Genomic DNA, 25,064 nt, shown 5'->3' with positions numbered 1-25,064 from the left:
ACAAAAAATAAACAAATAAATAAACAAATAAAAATAAAATAGCATTTTGTAGCCCTTGATCACCTTTTTGATGGTAGTTTGATTTTCGACCTTACTTAATTAAGCAAGTAAAATTCAAAGTGAAACTCAATTACATTTTTTAAAACTGACTGAACCTGAGGACCTCGTTATAAGTCTGAAAGTTTGAAAACGGTGAATACTGACTTCCTTAAAAGCCACATCTGCGAAAGGCTAAACCTGTTATTGCCTAGAAGCGGAGCTAGTAGGGCTGAAATCAGCGCGCTGCCGAACGGCCAAAGCTCTATTTTACCGAAATCAAAAATTTATTGAGTAAAGTGTTAATCAAAATATTGCTCACCCACGCACAATTTATTTTTTATTTTCGCCCGTATTATAATTTTTAAAAGATTGGGGGAGTGCGCCATCTGATATGTTGTTCCTGGTGATTTGCCAATGAGTCATATTTTGTTATCGCTTTATAAATAAAGATTATTAAAATAAGAAGACAGTTTAATATAGTCAATTTGCACAAGGGCGTTCCAGACGGTCACAGAGGACCTTACGACAGACTAAAACAGTTCCGGTTAATTGTACTAACAAACCTGCCTTAGAAATACTGGACATCTAGACAGAGTGACGATTTTTTTTCTGAGCCAGTGGTATTTCCTCTAATAAAATTCTGAATCAGTATTTTTCTTCTTCAATCAGGTTGGATGAAAATTGTCTCGTCAAATTATACTGCGGTGGCATTTTTCAGAATGCATGCAACTCTCCAAAAGAAGCCTGATCGAACATTCGCTTTCATATTTAATATTGTTTGTTTTGACTATAATGTTCTGCATAAGTAAAACTGTTGGGTTTCTAAAATGTTTGTAGTTTTTACCGTTTTGGAGTCAAAAGGTTAGAAGGAGTGATCATGGCTGACTTAAAACAAGGTGAATACTTTTGGCGAAGCGCGATTCGTTTCTCGTCATGGCTGATAGAAAAAGAACAGAGAGAGCGAGAGAGGAAGAGATGAGAGCCGAGAGACGTCTATATTTTCCTTTGTCAGGGGTTTCCGATGTCTATACCTCACTCCCAGTGTGTTTTCAGCTGAAAATTCAACATTGTTTACTAAAGCCCGGCCATTAAAGGGTTTACCCGCTGTAAATACTGACTGTTGCAGAAATCAAAAGTTTTGTCGTAACGGCGATTCCTGTCGGGACAGTTTTATCCGTTGTATATAATTAAATATATAAATATGTAGATCATATTAGGCCGAGTCTACAATTTTCTTTAAACGGCGAATTATTTCTTTTGTTTCCGAAAACAAAAGAGGGCGAATTTTAATGGTTTTAAAAAGGCCGACAATATTTTAGTGTTACGCCAGACAAATGAAAACATAGTAGGTTTCATTGCTTTGAAATCATAAGTTGTTTTGACGGAACCTTTTTCAAATTGCCCGATTGTTTTCGCGAATTTGAAAATTGCTTTGGCATACCGTCGGTTTTATATAACGATAAAAAAACTTCAAATTGCTAACAGTTCCTCTGTTTATGAGTTCGAGCGAATTGTCTTTTTTCAGTTTTTCTGTAGAACATATGACAACGAACCATCAGCTATCGCGAATTTTTTTTTTTTTAATTCCAGGTTCGTTTTATTTTTATCATGAAAATAATTACACATTGCATAACTGCTGTAATTTTTCTTGTCTTTCTATTTTTTAAATGCGTCACAGCCAGAAGTCGTTGTCGCGGTAGTGAAATCACAAATGACATTTCGCTTCGTCTGTGCTGTCCTGTTTTGCATTTAAGGAAAATTTATCATGGTAATTTCCAGCAATTTTCATTCGCTGTACTAATAACGCCCTATTTTGATGAACGATTTGCGTAATGCAGGGCTTAATTTAGGTAAAAAGGAAGATCAATTGCGTAGGAAACGGTCTTTTTAACTTTGCTTCGCAAATTTGACATTTTTTTCGCTCGAAAGGACGGCTTTCGTGACAGGAATGACGTCAAGAACTCAAATGGTCAACAATAATAGATAAAATATTGAGCTTTGATTGGTCGAGCGTTTTCCCAGGATACCTAGCGCAGCAAGCGTGAACCGAAAGAGAGATTTTGCTCGCGAAACAAGCAAGCGAACGAAGTATGGCAAGTTACAGCTGAGTGTAATTCTGCTCTTTGAATTTGCCCGCTCTTTTAGTGGAGATTTTCCGAATGGGATAAATTAATATGGCTCCTCCAGGAGAGCTTAATCTTCTCAAAGAGCCTCAGCTTAAAGACAAAGAGAAAGAAACCTACAATGGATATATAACAACGTCGGTCGCTTCGGTTGACAGACCCCAGTTTACTTCTTGGACATTGTTAAATGGCAAGGTGAAAATTGGCCCTGTGGAGTCGGGCAGTGGATTTATTTTACTGTGTCTACTTTGGCTGGTATTTGCTTCGGTTCCAGAGGGGGTTCTTCATGGATTCTGCACTGTGGTTCAGCGAATTTTTACAATTTTTTTACCTCTTGTTTGCTTGGTTTGCGTCTTTTATTGGGCCGAACTGTTAATTCATAAATACTGCAAGAGCCAAATCTCCTATGTTGTGTTCCCAGTTTGTCTGCTAGGAGAGCTTTGTACACAAGTCATCCTCGGTGGATCGGATTTCCTGCGAACTACTTTTCTTTTTACTCTGGTTATGGCTGGGCTAGTAACAGTTGTATTTTCAAAACTAAAAATTCTACCCACGAGTATAGCGCTGTTGCTTCTCACGACGGCTCGTATGTCATGCTGGATTACTCTTCGCGATATTCCGTCTTTTTTGCGGCCATTTCTGGCCTATTTTTCAGCATTTAGTGGGCTGATATTATCAAGAAACATTCAAGCTTGTTTTTCGGTGACTCCAGCCGAAGCCATTCAGACAAAAGCTCCTCTAATACGAAGAAGGACTTCTAGCGTTTCCTCCACTAGCAGCTTAAATAGTCGAAGAAGACCTTCGCTTCCAGCGCTGGGAACTCAACCCAAGGTAAGGCAAACTATATGGACGCGTCGTTCATTTCCTTAGCTATAGATTACGATCTTTATATTAATGGGCTGGAAGAGCAGTTTATAACTTGCCAGGATCTTTGACCTGTCAAACCGAGGTTTAGACAAGAATGGATTTGGCGTCGAGATTTCGTCCAATTTTATTTAACAGTACATGATCGCGACACAAGGCGTTCATTTAACGTGTTTCCTGCATTTATTGTAATACTGTTTACAGTGTGCCTTCTGTTTGTATTTCTATAGTCGAACTGGTGTTCGTATTCGAAAAGCCAGTTCAAGAACGAGCGGCGCCTTTGATTCATTTCAATGTTGTTCTTTTCCATGCGATGGAGTGTTCGAACAAGCGGCGGGGAGAAAACCCACTGTACGCGATGTACATTCGAACAGGCATTAAACTTTCATGAGCACGATTATTAAAATCTTCCAAAATATCGGGTCACAGTCTCTGTGAACTTGAATAGCGTATGTTTACTCTAGAATCTCAGAAATTTGACCGGGTGATGTTTCGTAGTGCAGGCTTTCTAGATTTGAAAAGCTTACCATTGGTATCGCAAGATTTCTTTACCTTCCCTAATCTTAGTAACGTCGGTTATCTCGAATCACCTGCAATACTCGCCAATTTCTTGTTGTGCAATATATTATCATTTCTTTGTTGGTTCTTCAACATTTGTTATGGAAATTATTCCTAATCTGGCAATGCTTGGCCAAAATTTGAAAAGGCATAGATTTGTGGCTTTCGCATCGTTTTTGTTCAAAACTTCGCGAAAAACGAACTTGTTATTTTAGCAGTAAGTGCGTTTCAAAAGCGATTGCTAACCCTGGTTATCAATTCTCCAGACACTGCAGAATGCAGGGTATTATTCCTTTAAGCCCCGTACATTTCGAATAAATCATATTGTACTGCTTGAGATGTAATTGTAGACAAACAACAACTGTCCGTTTCCCACAAGTGAAAATCTGCCTTCGGTTTTGACAAATTAAGGCTAATAACTTACCGCTCAAAATTGCAATACCGAGCTAATTTTGATAAAATATTAATACGCGAGGAGTTCAGAACAGGGCTTAGTTTTGTGCGGTTGCGGTAAAAAAATGCCATATTCCGTTCTCATTGTTTACAGAATGTTGCAACAATTCGCAGAGATTTTACGTCTGTTTATATGGGGCGTCGAGAATTAATCGAATTGCGAATTTTTTTCTCGCTGTTTAGCTTTCCCGAGCATTATTTCTCCGTGCATTTGAATAAGAAATGCTGTTTTTACCCACATTATTTTGTTAAAAGGATAAACATCCGAGACTGCCAGGTATTTCGTTAAGAACGAGGTGATCAGGTTTGCGGTCAATTTTTCAATTCACCTCTAAGCCAAATAACTATTTTTCTGAAGGGTTTGGTATAGAAACCTGCTTACCGGTGGACAAATAAATAAATATCTAAAGAATCAGATCGGATTTGAGTTGTCAATCACACTTATACGTCGCGAAACGCAGTTTACAAGGACGATTAAATTATCCAAATCTGTGTGATTTCTGTGCGCTTGTTGTCATTTTTAAGAGGCCAAAGTTTTGAGTGTTATTGAAAGGGATTTTTGCGCCATCCATGCCCGTGTCAAGTTCCCTTTATGAAAACCCTCTTGATGTTTACTTAGAAAACTAGGTCATGTAAATTCGTCACAATGTGGGTTTTTACTTCGAATTCTAGCCATCCCAGAGCTTGTCAAAGTATGGTCATGGAATATATAACACCTGGTTTTTAAGGGAAAATATACATGACATTTTTTGAATACATGTTGTCTGTATCAGAGCATTTCGAGGTCAACAAAGGGCACATCACTGCCAAAATTCTCTGGAATTATTTACATGAATAACATCTTCCACTTTGCTGGCTGTGATGATGGTGAGACGTAAATGGAGAGCAGCTTGTGAGAGTGGCCATCATACCACTGCCCCTGCAGTCGAATTGAAAACAAGAAATCCTGCCTTCATACCCAAGAAATCCCATTTTTATGTTAATATCAATGTTGCATGGTCATTTTAAGCTTTGATTCAAGTCGTTAAGGCAACTTGTTTTAATGTATAGCCCCCTTATTGTTATCTTGTTTCTCTTTGTTGAGGTGTCATTATGTATGTTAATTCCTGTCCGTACAAAGTTTCACCTTTTGAGGACCAAGCTTCTTTTGAGCAGTTTGATAAATTATAAGTATATTTGCTACCCTTAATGGCTTGTAATTTATTCTCAAGAAGTGTTTTGTTTGATTTTGGAATTTCTGTGAAGCACTCCAAACTCTTGAGGGCAATTCCCTCCATTCTTAGAATGTTTGATCATTTGTTCTTCAAATAGTTGCTGCAATCAACTCCAATAGTGTATTGTTTTTGTTATATGTACTCTACTAAATGGAATAAGTACTGCTTTTGATAGTGATTTGTTACCTGGGCATTTTCTGTAGGGTTTAAATGAATTTGATCAATATAAGGGATATGAGGCATTAAAAATTCAGTGATCATAAAGCCTTTTTTTATTCAGAAACATTCTCCTTTAGTTTAGTGGCAGATGGTGAAAACCTCCAGGTTCAAGTGTAGTAAAGCATTTTCAGCTGTAAAAATTAGCAAAGGGCTTCAGTTAAAATTGATTTAAAATTGGTAGTCTTGGAAGTTGAAAGTAGGGGCGTTAATAATTTGTTTCCACTAAAAGAGAATTTTCTATTGGAGTGAGGTAATAAGTTGAACATATGTAGCAAAAAAAAAAGGAATTTTTAGAGTTAAAAACAACATTTACTTCAGTTCAATGAAGTGGCAAAATGTTGTTAATTGAAGTGTATGGGAAATTTTTTTGTGAAGTTTTCCTGTAATGAGATTTAAAATAATAATTGTCCAAAACAAGTTGACAATTTGGAAAACATTTGCATTTTGAATACAGCAGTGTTTTCTCGTGATCGACAATATGGGTAACACTTGTCGTTCTCCTAGTATCAGAGAAGCAGCTGATCTTACTACAATCAAACGCCTGTTAACAACTCGGACCGTCAAGTGAAAAACAAATTTAAACTGTTCTCAGGTTGTGAAATTTAGGTGTTAAATATTACGGTATTTTAAAGTGATTGTCCTGAGGTAAATGACTGTCACTGTTTTCATGTTACCATGACATTGTTTTAAAGACTGTACTTTTATTTAAAATATGTTGTTCTCCTTTAAAATCCTCATTGATCATTTTAAAAATGTTTTTTTACCATGCATAATCAGTGGTCAGTTTTCTGTAAATACTTGCGGCACACTTTATTGTAAGTGGCTTGGTTAAGTCATGAGTGTTACCATTGCTTTGTCGGTCCCAGATTGCCATTGATATAAACATTGTTTTCTTTGCTTTGCATGGTTAGTGCTCAGTAATGATATGTTTGTGGAAACCTTTCATTCCTAGCATCTTCTGTGATATTATTCAGCAGCATGCAACATGTCATGTCATTACTTAAAGGGGAAGTGTCATGGGGTTTTTGATATCTTTTGTTAAAAATGATGAAATATTATAAGACCCTCAATCACCTGCCAAATAATTCTAGAATGACGAGAGGAACGAAATCAACTCAATATCTTTAAAGAAACAGCTTGTGATCTGTTCTAGCGCATTTTGGAAACAAAAATGCGAGAACTTGAAAAACATTAGCCTAATATTTTTCAAGTTTCAATCGAAACCGGCCTACTCTGTCTCTGGCCAGAGGCACTAATCGACAGTATTATTGTACTGGGGTGATAATTTTTAACAAACTTGACAATTATTTTGTTGTTTCTGCTAACAGTCAAACATTTGGGTTTTGAAATGACAGCAAATTTTCGTGATACTTCCCCTTTAACTGAGGGAGCCCATTCCTTGCCATTAGTGTTTAAATAATAAATACTTAGTTTTTTTTGCATTTGTACAACTTATGGCAAAAACAATAAACAAACTGAAACTGAGACATTTTGGTTGATATCCATTCAGAGAGCCTTCATGGCAACAGAAATTCAGATTAAGTTGTGAAGAAAACCTAAACTGGCAAAATGTCACCTCAAAATTTTGTAACACTGGAAATTAAACTAATTTCTTTTGTTTTTGGAATGGTAAATTTGTTTTTTTAAAGTGGAAAATAGAACCATCTAGCATTTTTGTACAGCCAACAGCAACTGATAACCTTTAGGAAAAATTTCCTGTTCTGTAAATTCCAGGCTAAGGCATCCAAATAGGTCAAAGTGCATTTAGCTTATAGAAGCGTGCCTTTAAAAGATCATAAAACAATAATTTCCTCAGGAAACAATGCAATGAGTATTTTGCTTTCATTTTATGCTTTGGGTGCCACTGATTACTACACATTTTAGATACTTTAAATAGTGATGAGATATTTATAGACGACAGGAAATTTAGTAAGGCTGCTGGCATCCTATTAATTAAATATGTTGTGGTTTAAAATTTTGTTTGGTTTGAAATAAACCAGTTTAATTTTTATTTTCCTTTGTGCACAATTAATTACCATAATCTGAGACAAAGGGAAATAAATATCAAACTGGTTTGAAAAATTTTTAAACCCAAAAAAATTGAACCACACCGAATAGATCGGATACAGCTTTAGTTAGCAATTCAACTCAGCTGGCTGACAGATCATGTAAATGTTTAACTAAGTAATTCTTTTCGGGGGCATTCACTGTTCAGTAATGAAGCTTCTAGGTCAACAATCTTTTGAAAGGAAAGTCAGAAAATTGGAAATACTACTAAGTAAAGTTTGCAACAGGTTACAGGAAAAATAAAAAAATGTTTTCTTTGAAGTACAATGCTTGAAAATCTCCATTGTCGATCTGAGTTTTAACCTGTTTTAAAAACCCTTATCACATTACAGGTGATCTGTCAAAATAACTGATGACATTCCTAGTAATTCTCTTTGGGTTTACCATTTGGTCTCTCTCCTTGGATATTCTTACGCTTAATGTATTTAGGGGTATTGCTGCAGGATCCTTCATTAAGATCAAAGTGTGTTTAGGAGATAAAACTTTTTTCAGCATCTGCCCCTAAGACTTGGAATGCCCTGCCGGCAAACATTAGAAGTCAGACTGACTTCAACACCCTCAAAACCATGTGAAAGGCACTCAGGCGATCAGTAGTATGTTATAGAAGTTTGGTTAGTAGCTTTTTCCTTTCTTTATAAGTATTATAAGATGTATATATTGTAATATTATTGTTAGGGTTTCAATTCTTGTATATCTGTTATTTATTTATTATTACTATTAGATTATTATGTATAATTTTATTACTGTGATGCACTTTTGATCATATTTAGATGTAAAAGCATAATATAAGCATTAAACATTATTATTATTATTATTATTATTATTATTATTATTATTATTATTATTATTATCATTATTATTATTATTATTATTACTACTACTACACATGTTATATGGTACCAACACTTTTTTTCTGTTTTGATTGCAGGGCTCTGTAGATTGCACAACTCTAGGAGAAGCCCATGGGATGATCTCAGACTTACTAGCAGATTCCAATTTACCACCAAATGTGGCTAGCACTCTAAAGATTATCAGCACAATGATTGCACCTCCTACAGCTTTCCATGTCGGACAGCGTGCTTTTGTGTCGCCAATGACACCTCTTATAGAGAAATTCCGCGATGAGCACCAGGAGGACAAAGTAAAAGATCAGCCAGATTTGAAGGATGATTTGCCGCTGCCTATGGTTGGGGTAAGCATGTTATCTTTTTATTGTCACTATGTATAGTTAGTGTGATATATCTGTATTGACTTTCCCAATTTAAATCATGCAGATGTAGTCTTTGAAGGGATGATCATCATGATCCATCTTAACGGTACATTGCCTTGTGTGACCATTCTGGAATGTTTAATCCTTTGGCTTGAAATTTCTAAAAACAGTTTTCACGAAGTGATTTATCCACAGAAATATTTTCTGCAAAAATTTACTTCATTGTCAAGGTTATTGTAGTGTGTAATGTCTCCAGATATTCCAGACTTTGATGATAACTAAGTACAGTGCTTAAATTATAGTGGGGGCCTTCGCTACGTGTAGGATGCCTATTTACATTATAAAATGTTGTAGAGATAGAATGAGGATAAAATTGTCTGGTGGGGAATGTACACACTGAAAAACTCCTCAAAAATTTGAATCTCCTCCAATATTTTGAGACAGGAATAATATTTTTTTCTCTACTGGACTGTATATTAAGTATGATTATTATTACCTCGGGAGGTGGTCACTTGCGGGAAAGGTCAACAAAATAAGCCAATACTGGATTGATTGATTAATTAATTGCATTAAAATATTACCTTTAAGTTAGCAGCTAAAATTAGGCAAATAGAAACTAATTTTCACAGCTATTCATTCTTCTGATGAAACTTTGTATAACATTTTGGAACAGATCACTGTAACAATTCCTGTTTACCTACAGATCTAATTATAGCCATCTTCTCTGTCTGTAAACTGTTATTATCTGTCAGCAGTCTGGGGTAGCGTCATGAAAAATTGAACTTTTGTCACTTCTGAGTAATGATTTGCGAACAATCATACGTGATTATGTTGGGTGGTCGCTTACCGGAAACAGAAAACAAAAGAATATGTGTAATTTCTTGCCTAAAAAGTGGTGGTGGTCCCTTAAGAAATTTGAGTGGTGGTCGCTTACGAGAGAGCTCTTGAGACAGTATTTAACTGAGAAACAAAACGGCTGTTTACGAAGTGGCCACTTATGGGAGGTGGTCGCTTATGAGAAGTGGTCCCTAGGGGACTAGGGGGCTACAGTCCCCCCAGTCGCCATAGATATCATTTTATTCGGGCAAAACTGATCTGGTGTTCTGGCATCTCTTGTGCGGTGATACTGCTGATACAAACTTATTTCCTTTAATTGTTTGTCTAAGTAAAGAAATGCCAAATCTTATTCTGCACACTATAGGGGTAGAAAACAAAAGAAATATAAACTTGACGACATGAAAGTGGCCATTTGGTAGAGGTTTACTAACTGCATTTCTGGGACTTTGAGAACAACTTGCGACTATAATTAGTAGGCAGCTTTAAGTATGACTTTCATGTAGAAAACTGTGAATGCTAGAATAATTTTTGGAATGTTTATTGTGTCAAAGGAAAGAGGACCAATCGAAAATGCAATGAATAAACTGCAAACTATAATTATGGTATTTCTTTGTGGTTGTTTATGATTTCGTCTGGCGGTTTCATGTAGCAGCTGATTGCTTATAGAACGATCAAAATTTTAGAAATTGCACAGTTTTTGCGGTTGCACTATAGTGGAGTTTGGTTTGGCTGGCTACAACATGTTTCTTTTGCTTTGTAGCAACTCCAGAGAATCAGGCGGACGCTAAATTCAACTGGAAGACGCATGTCAAGTACGTGGACAACTACGACCTCGGCAACAGGCATGCCAACGCTTGACCCTGACGTCACAGTTGGACGTAGCACCCCAGTTGTAACTTTCTCTGAGCATAATAATGCAAATACTGTTACTCATGCTAATAAGAGTCCTCAAAAATCACCCTTGGCAGATGGTGCTATTACAAACACAAAAAATGGCCCCCAAGAGACTTATGCCAAACACAGACCTGCTTGTTTCAGCCATAGCTTCCCTGCTCAAGGCTCGCCAAGTCTGACACGAAAATTATCACCTGACTTGGCACCTTCTAGCTCACCACTTATTCCACGGCGTTCTCCTGAACGAGGGACTTCATCGCCAGTATCATCAGGAAATTTGATGAGAAAATCTCCTGATAGGATGTTTGCCACATCAAATGTATTTAGAAGACTTAGCCGGGAAGAAACGCAGCTCGTTAAAGATGCTCTTGAACAAGCTGAACAAGCACCGGAGGAGGAGAGCATTGAAAAGGAGGAAAAATCTGTGGTTTGTAATTGTGACTGTCATAATCATTCTTCATCATCAGAAAAGGAAAATGCAACAAACCAAACGAGTAAGGACTCCAGAAAGGAGCCTAATGTATCTGAAGAAAATCCAGTGCTTCCCAAGTCAGCGGAAATTGATAAGCTTTTAGATCAAATTACAGACTGGAATTTTCCAATATTTGATGCTTGTGAACATGGAAATATCTTAACACAGGTAAGAAAACTTCTTGTTGTTGTCTTTAATGTATTAATCAACAATACATGCATGCATACATACAATGTTTATGCAAGGTATCTTAACCATACACTGAAACAGAGTGTTTGCAACAGTTATAGTGTGACAACTTGACTTGTCAAGGCTTTTTCCTTGTCAAAAGCTTGTATGTTAGGAGTACAGGCAATTGATTGTTTGGTGCAAAAGCCAAATATTGGCTCCAGTTTTGAGTAGCAACACTCCAATATTTCCTGAGGTATATTTGATTTTGTGATAAATTTGTCTTTGTACCGAAACGATTTGTGACGTCACCAATTTTTGAACAAAAACTTGAATATCTCTGGAACGAGAGAAGATATTCAAATAAAGAAAACCTCATTCTTGTTCTCTTTCAAAGGCCTTCCAAATAAGCAGAAGTTATTTTCTAGTCTATAGGTACCCCTAACCCCTAATATCAAAGAACAAATTCTCCTATCTTGTTCCCATACTTTTCTTATAAAAGTACTGGGGAGAAGTTATTAAAACAACAAGAAAATTCACCTTGGTATTTTATCTATCCTTAATTCTCATGAGGGCTTAAAGGGTTAACCGAGCATAACTCATGGTAGTCATTGTTTGTAGATTGTGGAAGGTGAATTATTTTATGTAATAGAGTCAGAAACGACTGCTTTGGTTGAGCCTTTCTTAATTTCCAATGCCTGTCCGATTTTTTTTTTTTTTTTTCGGGGGGGGGGGGGAAGGAGGGGGGGTCCCGCACCTTGTCCTAGCACCAGTTCAAGTTCCCTCATTTTGTTTGGTGAAACAATACAATAACAGCTCTACTGATCCTTTTTTCTTGCAGGTTACATACAAAGTATTTCTCGAAACTGGCCTTTTTGAGGCATTCCAAATTCCCATGACAAAATTCTTAAATTTTTTCTTTGCCCTTGAAAGTGGCTACCATGAGATTCCATGTAAGTATCTCTGTTACCTTTCAACTGTTTTTTTCAAGTGTCTTGAAGTTGTTTTTGTTTCGTCAAATAAAAATAAACATGCTTTGTTTTAGGAAAGTTAACTCTAAACAGTGTAGCGACTGGGAAAACTGAGGTCTTCGGATTTCAGTTCAAATTGAAATGCGGCAGCCGACTGTTTCTTTTGATGAAATACCAAGGCATTACCACCTCAGAAATTATGACTAATTTGTGAAGGCGTTAGCCTGCTTGGCAGGCGCTAGGAAGGGGAAGGGGGAAAGGAAATCGGGCGCGCGCGACTCGCGAGAGAAGCGAGGGAGAGTGCTTCCTTTCCCCTCTCCCTCGCTCCCCTCGCACGTTGCGCGCGCTCGATTCCCCTTCCCCCTTTCCCGTTCCAGCGTCTCTCACGCAGGCCATCAAGGCGTTTTCTTCAGCAAAATATATAACCTCAAACTTTCGTAACGCTGGAAAACGTAATTCATTTTGTTCTCGGAGGGGTAAACATGCCGTTTAAAGGTGAGCTATATTTTCGGCATCGGAAATTTGGGGAATGACATTCCTTTCCCTAAAATTTTGTGAGCCAGTGCGGTGTTAACTTTGAGCTAAGGAATCCGAACAGATCAATCTGTATTAGCTTATAGAAATTTGCCTTTAAAATTGCTCGTGGAATGATCAGGGAATACAGAAGACAGCATTTTAAGAGTTGGTATAAGAGTTTTCGTTGAGTGCCCCCTGATCGTGGTCTTTAAGGAAGGTGAAACCGTTAGGGAAAACTTGTTGCGTCAACCACGAATTTGACGACGCCTGAGTCTGGTTATGAAATCCGGGCCACATTGGTGGGAGGCCAGAAACCCGTCCCAGGAAATCCTTCTGCAAGACTTCATCACAGTAGGCCATTTCTAAGTTGTTCTGAACCTCATTGTGAAAGCGAGGCTACGTGCAAAACTTTGTTTGCATAGGAATGAGAAACTAATTTTCATAATGAAAACTTTCCATTAAGCCTCGCTTTTACAATGAGGTTCATATCAACTAGGAAATGGCCTATTAAAATCAGTGAGAAAGCTTAAAGAGTTACAATGTGTATGAAATTTTATTAAATCCCGGGCTGATTAGCTTCCTTGTATTTCATGCTCCATCGTGTAGATCATAACAGCATTCACGCATCAGATGTTCTTCACGGGGTTTTCTTCATGACTACAGCAAAGATTCCCGGCTTCTGTCCTCTGAACTCGAAACTAAGCAACGACAGTGGATCAGATTCTGACAGCGGGTTGAATGGAGAAGGGCGACAGAAAACGGATTCCGGTGACTATGGTGTGTTGATGGACTCCATTCCACTGCTAGAATTGTTATCTCTGTACACCGCGGCGACCATGCACGACTATGATCACCCGGGAAGGACGAACGCTTTTCTTGTGGCAACACTTTCACAGCAAGTAAGTTTATTGTCGTTCATAAGGAAAGCACTAGGCAAAGCCGAGAATTCTGTCTCTTAGAGCACACGAGAGTTGACGAGAACGGATTAGAGTTAGGCCTGTTTCAAGTGTGTCTTATGACTAGCTTTCATACGTTGAATCAAATTCCGTCTAATTTATAAACTACTCTAATAAAAGTATTTACCATAACGGACGGCCATGAATCTCAAAAAAAAACTAATTAAAATACACTTAGAATTTTTTTGGTCAGCTCAGTACGGGGCTAGCTTGATGTTCGAAACCAAGTGGTGGCACAACCGAAAGAGCAGTTGCCTTGTAGCAAGGCAAAAACGATTTTAATGCGGCCAATTCAGTTCCACACGGCATGAGCGCGACGTCTGAAACGGGCCTTTAGGAGAGTTTAAACTCTCTTCAACCTTCCAGAGTCTCTGGTTTTTGTTTGCCTAGGCTTAAGTGCCAAAAGAAACGTAGCCTGCGAATGTGGCCGCCTGTCATTTCTCTCGGCTGCCCCCATCAGGCCGGCAGCAAAGACAGGCGGCTGTTGTCGCAGTATGGAAGAAATTACTTGTCGTTAAGACAGGGAGACGTTTACGAGTTTTCCCTCTGAAGAGGCTTGTACTTTTCTGGTTATTTCTTCTACTGTGCAAATAGAAAGGCAATTCTAACAAAGTTATTTTTCTAGCGTAGAGGTCCCTTTGCCCATTCACTGTATTGTTGTTGCGTACCCTTCCTGAAAATTAAACTTGAAAAAACTCCTTTCATTGTTAGTGAGTTTTCTTTGCGCAGATCCTAATGTCATAGCATCTGTTCTCCTTAGGCGGTACTCTATAACGACAGATCAGTACTGGAGAATCACCACGCTGCTGCCGCCTTCGCTCTGCTCATGTCAGACCCTAAGTACAATTTCCTTTGTGAATTGGAGCCGGTGGCGTTCAAGCGATTTAGATTTCTAGCTATTGAGGCTATCCTAGCTACGGACCTGAAGAGGCATTTTGATCTGCTGTCTGAGTTTAACGCTAAGGTAAAGAGAAGTGTATTGTGTTTTAAGGTGATTTTGGGTATTTTTACCTTGTCTGCATCTTCAGGAAATTGCCCTCGTTGTTACGTTAATAGGGAGCCGTTAATTTAAACGACAACGGCGACGGCAACGAGAACGCCACGAAAATATAGCAAAAACAATCGCTCTGTACGTGCGTTATATGCTTTGGTACATTTCTTTGTCGTCACCAGCAAAACAACAACGTGAAATGACCAAATTCAAGGTTAGGTGGAGAACGTGTGCACTGGATGGTGAATATTTGATTCTCCTTTTTTAACTGAGCGGCGTTCCTATCAATTTAGTTCTTGGATACTTCTCCCACATTGTGAACTGAATGGCATAATCGCGAAGTAGTACAAGTAACGCGAATTGACGTTGTCGTTGCCGTTGCCGTCGTCGTTGCTTAAGCTCCCTAATATCCCCCACGCGCCCTGTTTTCCCGCGCTTTCCCCCTGGCTTTCACCTGGCTGGGTGAAATGCAAGCGCGGGAAAATCTTGTCACGTGGTCAGGAAAAATTACCTCGATAGTTTGGCCGAGTTGAGTGCATCTGATTACGTAAGCAGAAAAAAGCGTCCCCAATGCTTAACCTCTTCTAAGGAGAAATGTGACGGTGATCTGTCACGTTTGATTTGCAGATCTCCGAGGGTTGTGGCGTGGACTGGTCTCAAGAAGCGGATCGTCTTCTGACGCTGCAGATCTGTATAAAGATGGCGGACATTTCAGGGCCGAGTAAACGAAGGGATTTGCACACCCGCTGGACAGAGAGGATTGTTGAAGAGTTTTATGAACAGGTGAAGTGCTTTTCTACAACAAATTGTTTAATAGCGGAGATTTCTTTTTTATCTTGATCCCTTGGTTTTATAGAGTCCATGTCGTTCCAAAGCTGATCAACCATGTTAAATTCAAGAATTGAAGTCGACAAAGGTTTTTGTTTTTCTTGTTCACTGTTTAGACAAATTCTCCTATCTTGTCCCCATACTTTTCTTATAAAAGTACTGGGGAGAAGTTATTAAAATATCAAGAAAATTCACCTTGGGTGATCATATCCTTAATTCTCATGATCTCAGGGGCTGAATAAACGTTTATATTACAAGGAGAAATTTGATGCTGATCACTGCTAGGGCTTAAAGGGTTAAAGCGCAGCAGCGAGGGGAAAAATTATTTAAAAGTGCAGACTTGACACAAAAGCTTGTGCTTCGAGCGACCTTTGGAAGTCTGTTTTTCCGACATAGGCTCGATTTCCGCCGCGCTCTCTGATCCGGGACTTCCTCTGTGAGAAGAGAGGAAGAGGAGTGGTGTCCAGTTTCTCCGAACAACTACTGGACGGCTTTGCCTCGAGATCGAACTATCATGCTTTTCTTTTCTTTTCTTTTTTTAACTTTGTGGATGTTGCCCTTTCTCGCACCTCATATTGTGTCTCGTTTTGGTACAGGGAGATGACGAATTAGCACGTGGTATGCCAATTTCTCCTTATATGGACCGCGATCAGCCCCACGTGGCTCAGTTGCAGGAGTCGTTTATCAATCACTTGGTTGCCCCACTGTACAACGCTTACGCCAACGCCGGGCTCCTGCCGGGGTACTGGGTCGATGTAGAGGTTAGCAGTTCGGACTTGGAGAGCGACGACGAAGTCTCCAGCGAAGAAGGGGCGAGAAATCCCGAAGGTGAACGAAGAAAGCCGAAAAAGTCCCGACGTCGAAAGCGACGAAAGATTACGAGCGATCTAACAACGAACATTGAGAGCAATTACAAAATGTGGCTGGAAGTTATCAAACAGGAGGAGAGAGAAAAGCGGACGGCAAACAAAGTAGAATGCGAAGACAGCAAAGACAACGATCTCGAGGGATCAGACGAGGAATTGATCATGATAGAAACATCGCTAAAGAATGAGATTATTGAGGAGGAGGAGAATGGCTCCGAGTCTGGAAGCACCACCGCTGAGTCACGCAAGCAAAGTAACGTTTAAACTAGTCACGCAAGTAAATTGTCGTGTAGAATATGTGACTGTAGTTACAGTGCATTTGTGTGCGTATTAGTGTAAATAGTAAAGGAACAGTCAGTTGGTAATACTGCAATCCCAATTGTGAAAAGTGTAGGGCTATATTAGGGTATTCAGTGCGGCGTTCGAGCGTGACACAAACTTTTTGGTAGCAGTGTTCAAACAAGGAAATTTTAGACTTAACAAAACCTGTCCGGGCCTTAGTTGTTGAAAATACCGATAAATTCTCCAGGATCGAAAGTTTGTCAAAGATAGTCCAATTTTGTCACTGCTCTTTAGATTGTATTTTCAGATTAATTATAAGCAAAACAATTACCCTCACTGAGAACTAGAATCAATAGAAATGTTTGTTGATAAGTTATAACACAGACTTCCTCCCTGCTAGCCGATTCTACTTTTCTGTTATTTTGGGCAGGAAAAGAAGATTCTGCCTTCAAAGAACAGACCTGGAAAGCGAATGGTAATTTTGAATCAATGGATTGTCGTCTTCATCGCAACCGGGCTTTGAACACGTTTAGTCACATTTATGGTATTTTTTTTTTCCTATAACGGAAAATGTACGTTACATTGACGGTATTTTGTTATGTAATCTCAAGAAAAAAGAATTTAATTAATTTTCAAAGAGAATTTTGCATTAAGTGCAAACAGAGTATCTTGCAACCACAACTAAATTAAAATAATAATGCTCAGCTTCGGTGAAACTAACCCTCAGCTGCAAAAATTTCGTTTGTTATATCTGATGTTTGACTTCTTACACGAAGGAAGGCCACTCACCGGGCCGTATGTCATCGGATGTATCCTGGCGTGAACACGTGACTCGAAAACATGACGTAATCGTATTAACAAACCGCGGAACTTTCAGAGTTTGAATTGCGTTGGTCGAATTTCCCCACCCATAAACTGTCGACCTGAAAATGAGTTTGGTTTTCGATGGGTTAAATTAGTTTGAGTTCTGAAATATTTTTGTTTAGCCATAGACCACGAGCAGTCACTGATAGTAAAGCAAGTGAAGCGCGAAAATTGCTTCCCGCGAGGATGACGCGACGCGCGCAGGGAAGCGAAAAAATTCTCGTCTCCTCGCGGGAAGCAATGTTCACGCGCGCTTTCGTGGTCGCTCACTTTTGATCGTAGCCTATTAACATGCTTGAAAGTTTCTTAGAGTCTGTTTAACACGTCGGCAACGAACAACTCACGTCGGGCGGCAAAGTTCAAGTGTTATTGATACATAATATGATGGGGGTACCATCTTGGTTACCATTATTAGAAAATATTTGAGTGCCATGCATCAAACTCAGTTTTTGTTATGTCAGGCTTTAAAGTGGCCTTGGAAAAAACAAAAGCAATGTTCGAGATACGGGATTACTTCATGTTTTTATGCGTGCACACGCACGCCTAATGCTAGCCTGAGTATCAAGCTTTTCGAGGGGGGGGGGGGGGGAGAGGAAGGGGAAAGGGAAGAGACCTCGTCTCCTCCCCCTCCCCCTCCCCTTAGGAAGGTCTGATACTCAGGTTAGCTTAATGCATCCGACAATGACGCGTTCCATTTTATTCAGTATCCATTTCATACACCTTAAAACGTAACGCTGACATAAGATTTATTTGTCACGCAATCGTCTGCATAACCCTCACAAATGGGTAAAGAGAACGGTTTGTATTATATACATATGTACAGAAATACTCACTTGTATGTAAAGGATAGAGAAAATCAGATCCTACAATTGTACAATTATTAATGTGTAAATAACATGCATAAAGAGATTGTAGCCTCGCGGGGAACCACTCGGTTGTGACTTCAAATATCAGTGTAAAGAAATAGATCGATGAGTTAATAAGAGATCATATATAATATTAAATCGCTGTAGTATTTAAGGACTGGATATTAAATGTAGTGGACTGAAAATTTACGAAGTGTGTAATTCGTCATGCTTTGAAAACGTTTCTGAGTGACGAAATTTACCCAAACGGAAACTCCATGTTTTTCAGTTGTTGTGGAATTATTGCCTCGAAAAGAGGGAACCATCAGTTCATATTTTTCCTGGCAATGAATTATATTTTATTTAATCAACCATCAGCTGTCCCCCACCCAACTGCTTGTTTCCCGAAGTCCTGACTACTATTGTTTTGGAATTGTGCTGTCGAAAAAAGGTACAACCTACCCATGTTCTTCGTGTGCTCTCCCCCCCCCCCCCCCCCCAAGCACAAATCATCCAGCTGCAATACCCCCAAGTCCCTAAAGACCGATGATCAAGACGCAGCCTCATTTTTCCAGCATGAAAGGAAAGATAGCACGCATGGAAAGTACTGCCGCGGGAAAGAATGGCGGGATTTAACGTTCATTGCAAAATTTGGGAACTGCCTTTCTTACGCCTCCCCTCCCAACTGAGCCTAGACACAAAAATCACGCCTAAAATCGCCGAAATATGTTTTCGAACATCCCCGTTGTCTAAATATCTTGAAATATCTCGAAGAAGTTCCAAATATCTCAAAGATATCTGGCTTTATTTTCATAAATATTACAGTAATAACCTCAAAAAGTAGCCTGTCATCTAAAATGGCAGCACAAATGTCAGCAGTGACATTTCAGCATCAGCGTCCGCCATTCTGTTGAACAGGCAAACACTAACATTAGCCATGTGGCGTATATTATAAATGGAGAATACTGCTGAATCTGATTACTGAAGGCCCATATGGGGAGATTTATTTGATTTCCTTAACAAAATTCTAAATATCACAATTTTTTTAAATATAATTTTTTCTAAATATCTCAAAAAAATGTCCTGATATTTGGGTCTAGGCCTACTCCCAACCCTTGAACGCTTCCTCCTATTCTCAAAACGTTTTCGCGAAACGTTTGTAAAACGGGCTCCTTGCGGGCCAATAAATTCTCTTCAAAATTGACTCGCAATTATTTAAAATCGCTTAAGTGTTGCTCGCATCGAAGCAAAATTTGACGCGTTCACTTTTCGGGTGTAAACAAAGGCTTATATGAAGAAATGTATTCATTCTGGAGAGGGTCTGGAAAGCTTTTCCGTATTTACTCGAATTAGCGCCGCGGCACTTATTTAATTTTTCGTGTCTTCTGTGCGGCACTTATTCGAGGGCGGCGCTTATTAAAAGGCTCATACCTCAAAGCCAAAACATTTTGATTGTACAAGGAAAAACGCTGACAATCTCATTACTGCAACAGTTACAGGGAAGAAAAAGAGGGAGGTTGGGCTTGTCGTACCCGGGCCAAGTTTAAGAGCCTTCACGCAAGAACTGAAGAACGCGAACATTTTGAAGAGAGAACTGAATGAAAGAGCATCAAGATATACTCACTTCGAACTAAAAACATCACTATTGATGAAAATAAATTCCCATTGCTAGCTTAGAACCGCATTGCAGCGATTACAGTGTATTTTTATCATCTTATGGAAATACTCGAATAAGCGCCGCACCAGAGCTGCGGCGCTTAAGGTTACCCGGGACCTTCAGAGGTGTCTCGCGTTTAAGCGATCTAGCGCGTCCAGTTTAAACTGTAGATACCTAAACCCCTATATCAAATTAAAGCTTATAGAGCTGACTATCAAACCATACCAAAAAAGTTTGAAATAAAATAAATTGTCGAATTTTTCACGACCTCTAATTGCGAGCGTCCGAATCACCTTTTTAAAGCTACAAGTCAAAGTGAATTTTGTTTTTTGCTAATTTAATTTGCTCCTCAGTTTCCTGACCCAAAGCGCTAGAAAAACGTGTCTGCGTTTTGCCATATTCAATCGCAGTGAAAAGTTAAAGAGCATTTTCGAAATAGGATGAAAAAAATGTGGAGTAATCGTACAAAAATCACTCTCGGAGAAAAAATATTTCGAAAGAAAAAATTCTCAGACACGTTTTTGTTGTTTATATGTTAAACTAGCTACTGTCCAAATTTGAAGGCAAACGAACAAATTCCTTTTGAGTTTTAGCTTTTTGAAGTGGCTCCTCCAAGTGAAAAAAATTTATTCGAGAAAACAGCGCTAAAAATTCGGCAATTCATTTTATTTCAAAATTCTTGGTTTAGTTGGATAGCCAGCTCCATAAGCTTTAATTTGATATAAGGGTTCAGGTATCTACAGTTTAAGCCGGACGCGCTACATCGCTTGGACGCGAGACACCTCTGAAGACACCTCTAAAGGTCCCAGGTAACCTTAATCGAGGGCGGCGCTTATTAAACATTCCGCTCCATGTGCGGCGCTTATTCGAGTGAATACGGTATACATTTTATGTCAGTAAGAAAAAGGCCTCTAGCTCTGCTCTCGACTTTTATTTATCTTGCTTTCTTAGTAGCTGAAGAAATGCTTCACGGATCACTTTGCTTCTCAAGCAATAAATTATGGGATGAAGAAGTGAATTTAATAGAACACAAGAAAATGTTAAGGGTCTTATACTGACTAGTAATCGGCTCACCAGAAAATAATGTTGAAAGAGTCGAGATGCATTGCCACGAAGAACCACTGGCAAAAACGACAAAAACATACCACCTATGATAAGAGTGGTTGTTTTCCAAGCTTTTCGATTCTCTAGAAACTTTCTTGTGGGTGCTGAGGGAACTTGTTCAGATCGGATCTGGATCATGTGTCGACGTCATACAAGGTAAACCGAGACATGACACAAAATAATTACTGGTATGCATAGAATCATAAATGTATGAGGTGAATTTACCGGTAAATCTGGAACAGCACGCCTGGCAACACGATGACATAGCCAAACAAGCCAGAAACATACAGCCGCCATAGTTACACGAAATTTTGTAACGATACTCTCGTACCGTAAGGAATATTTAGTTGCCAGGAAACGTTCGAAGGCGATAAGCGTCAAATGTAAGAGGGATACAAGGCATAGACACGGGACTGTCGCAAATAGAGTCTGCAATAACTTGTAATACATCGATGTTGATCCACCAGATATGCGGAAGATCTCTCGGGTGATGAACACCGGCTGGCAGCACACTTGCCAGCAAAATGTTGTGTGTGCAGTCTGAAGTCTTCGTTTCTTTCCTACTGCTATTATGATGAGCGTGTTTAGAAGGACTATAAGCGGGCATGTAAAAAAGTTTACAGTGATAGTCAACACTGCAAAGACTTTGTCTACAGCGACGTACTTGCCATCAGTTCCTTCGGGGCAGTTAAGCTCCGAGGCTTCGAAACAGTTGGTAGCATTCATGTCAAAGCTTCCTTCTGAAAAAAAAAAAAGAACAAAGAAAAGCCCGAGAAACGAATTATTTGTTTTAAGAACATAAAATTTTCGCGGGGCAACCATCAGCTGATACTCTCTGGCCTCTTTTTGAGATGATACCAATTGCAAAGATGCACTGGTTTAAAAGCAGAGCGGCGTAAACCAGAAGTCTTTGACTGCCGGGCAAACAACCACTGTGATATTAAAGGCGGCTTCTTGCCTTCAGTGTCTTTTTTGCTTTTCATCGTTGGGAGCGAAAGAGCATATGATTTCGCTGAAACTAGATTGTGCAGTGATTAAAAAGCCAATTCAATTCGTGAAATTATAATTGCAAACTCAAAGATCGCTCCATTTTGAAATTACGTAAACAGCAGCCAGGAAAGGTTTGAAACTGAATCTTATTTCAGAAGATAGGATGTAATTTAGATCTCAAAACCAATCTGCTGGGCGTTTGCGAAAAATTCCAGAATAAAAACTGGAAAAACGTTACTTTTAGTAACATTTCTCACTGTTCGTTCGTTCTGTTGCTTTTACATTTGATTAGAATTCTGATTGGTTCATTACATAGTCTTCACGTAATACATCTACATTTTTCTCGAAATCATTACTTAACTTATCGATTTTTCTCTAAACACACCATGTAGACCAGCCACATTTTTTATAAGATTATCCAGCACTTGATCCTGTATTCAGCTAATCGAAATAAACATCAGAGGTCGAACAAAACAGGGCCAAGCAAGTGATACTTAAAGTCCATCAACATATTTAAGCAATGGAGTGTTCTGTTGAGGAACCATCGGCTGATAGTTGCCCCGCGGAAATTTGATGTTCTTAAAACAAATAATTCATTTCTCGGGCTTATAATCCCGTTTTACGAACATCAAAGGGGCAATTTTTGATGTTCTTAACACAAATAATTCATTTCTCGGGCTTAACTGAATCCAGTTTTACGAAGATCAAAGGTCGGAGCAATTATGCAATTATCATTAGATGTAGCACAATAAAACTCGATATATACGGCATAAATGAAATGATTTCCTAAAAGATGTGAAAGTGTTGAAATATTCCACCTGTTCTGTAAACTTTTTAATCTTTGTAGAAATTAATCAAAGCTAAATCTTTTGTTTCATTTTCACAGAAAATGCATGAGTGGAGCTGCTAAGATTGTTTGTCAAGAAAGGCCAAAGACTTCAATCATGAGTGTTGGAAACAAATCCCACAAGGTCCAAGCACGTACCTTACTCATTCTATTTCCTCTACAGGAAGCCCGGCCATTGCAATAAGCACAGCTGGACCACACGTTCTGTAAGCATTTCATCATTAATTCCGTAGTGTTCTGAAAAAAATTATAACATTTGATCCAAGCTGTCATTTTCTTCACTGAAGGAAGCTTTGACATGAATAATACCACTAAATATTCTACACTAACTGATGACAAGTACGTCGCTGTAGACAAAGTCTTTGCAGTGTTGACTATCGCTGTAAACTTTATTACATGCCCACTTATAGTCCTTCTAAACGCGCTCATCATAATAGCAGTGGGGACGAAAAGAAGACTTCAGACTGCGCACAACATATTGCTGGCAAGCATGGCAGGGACAGACCTTGTCGTTGGAATATTTTGCCAGCCGGTGTTCATCACCCGAGAGATCTTCCGCATATCTGGTGGATCACGATCGATGTATTACAAGTTATTGCAGACCCTATTTGTGGCAGTCCCCTGTCTATGCCTTGCATCCTTCTTACACCTGATGCTTATCGCCTTCGAACGTTACCTGGCAATGAAATATTCCTTCCGGTATGAGAGTATCGTGACAAAATTCCGTGTTACTATGGCGGCTGTATGTTGCTGGTTTGTTTGGTTTGTTCATCGTGTTCTCAGGCGTGCTGTTCCAGATTTAATGGTAAATTCAACTCATGCATTTGCAATTCTATGCATGTCTGTGATTATTTTGTGTCATGTCTCGGTTTACCTTGTATGTTGTCGACACATGATCCAGATCCGATCTGAACAAGTTCCCTCAGAGGCCACAAGAAAGTTTTTAAATGATCGAAAAGCTTGGAAAACAACCACTCTTATCATAGGTGGTATGCTTTTGTCATTTTCACCAGGGGTTCTTGGTGGCTTTGCATCTCGACTCTTTCAACATTCTTCTCTGGTGAGCCGATTACTCGTCAGTATAAGACCCTTAACATTTTCTTGCGTTCTATTAAATTCACTGCTTAATCCCATAATCTATTGTTTGAGAAGCAAAGTGATCCGTGAAGCATTGCTTCAGCTACTAAGAAAGCAAGATAACTAACGTCGAGAAGAAAACTGGAAGCCTTGTCTTTCCACTGATATGAAATGTATCATGACATTGTAATATTGTATGTAATATGTAATCAGTTGTATTGTAATACTCTGCAGTGTTCGACACTTTTTATCGTGGGGACTCAACGACCAACGAAATTGTTTAAGAAACATTATGAAAATTTAAGTCGCAGCTAATTTTTGGGAACAGATTCCTATCTTCCGAATTTACAAGCAGCTAGCTGGCCTTAGTCTCACGCTCTATTAACTATATTTTTCGTCCCGTTGAGAACAAGAGGACTTGATTTTTTTGGTAGTAAAGTTTTACGTAACAAAGTTTGGCTAAGGTTAACGCGTTCGAAGCGGCTTGATGCTGAATTACCATTATTCGATTTATTTAGCGACGAAATTTGTTTACATGGATCATAAGAATCAGTTTTAATTTCGCTTTAGTTAGACTAGCTAGCAAATAAGAGTTTCTTGTAAATAAAAAAATTGACAACCAAGTAAAGAAATAAATTAAAGACTAAAAAATTAATTAACCGAGGAATTCAAATAAAGATTGGTTTATTTATTGAAATCGTTTGGGCCGCCGTGTTTAATTAAGACGAAAATTGACAATTAATTGAATTTTTTAACAAAACATTAATAGTTTCAAAATTTGTCGGCAAGTGTTCCTTTAATCTTTGAACTTATAACTAAAAGAATTTGCTTTTTATGTAGGATTAGTTTGCTAAACCTTTTTAATAACTGCACATTCTGGAACGAGCGAACTCAGGTGTGCAATTCTCACTGAGGAAACTAGAAAAAGACGAGCGTACAAGACTTCGTATCACTGCAGCAGTTTTTCAGACAAAGATGGGGCTCCGAAAATGAGATATACCCAGAATTGACAAGCAAGCCTCATAAGCTATTTAATTGGTGTATCTCTCATGAATTCAAGCGTTCCAGAGACATTGCAATACCTCTTTTAATGAAACTGATGTAATTTCCAAAAGAAGAAAACATTGATCTGAATACCAGCAGCCATTTCTT

At 38.8% G+C, this 25,064-nt stretch overlaps 1 protein-coding gene across 1 annotated transcript; it reads left to right on the top strand.

Annotated features, from left to right (window-relative positions):
* The first annotated feature begins 2,088 nt into the window (after positions 1-2,088).
* Positions 2,089-18,447, top strand: LOC146474821 (cGMP-inhibited 3',5'-cyclic phosphodiesterase 3A-like). The gene is made up of 8 exons (XM_085116545.1): positions 2,089-2,993; positions 8,466-8,729; positions 10,345-11,118; positions 11,960-12,071; positions 13,212-13,504; positions 14,322-14,525; positions 15,180-15,335; positions 15,977-18,447. Exons 1-8 carry the CDS (start codon positions 2,214-2,216, stop codon positions 16,508-16,510), a joined length of 3,117 nt encoding a protein of 1,038 aa, XP_084972671.1. The 5' UTR covers positions 2,089-2,213; the 3' UTR covers positions 16,511-18,447.
* The last annotated feature ends 6,617 nt before the right edge of the window (positions 18,448-25,064 follow it).

Source organism: Pavona decussata, unplaced genomic scaffold, assembly GCF_977016875.1.
Source record: "Pavona decussata unplaced genomic scaffold, jaPavDecu1.1 SCAFFOLD_87, whole genome shotgun sequence".
NCBI lineage: Eukaryota > Metazoa > Cnidaria > Anthozoa > Scleractinia > Agariciidae > Pavona > Pavona decussata.
The sequence above is the reverse complement of the archived record's forward strand: the minus strand, read 5'-3'. Positions and strand labels throughout refer to the sequence as shown.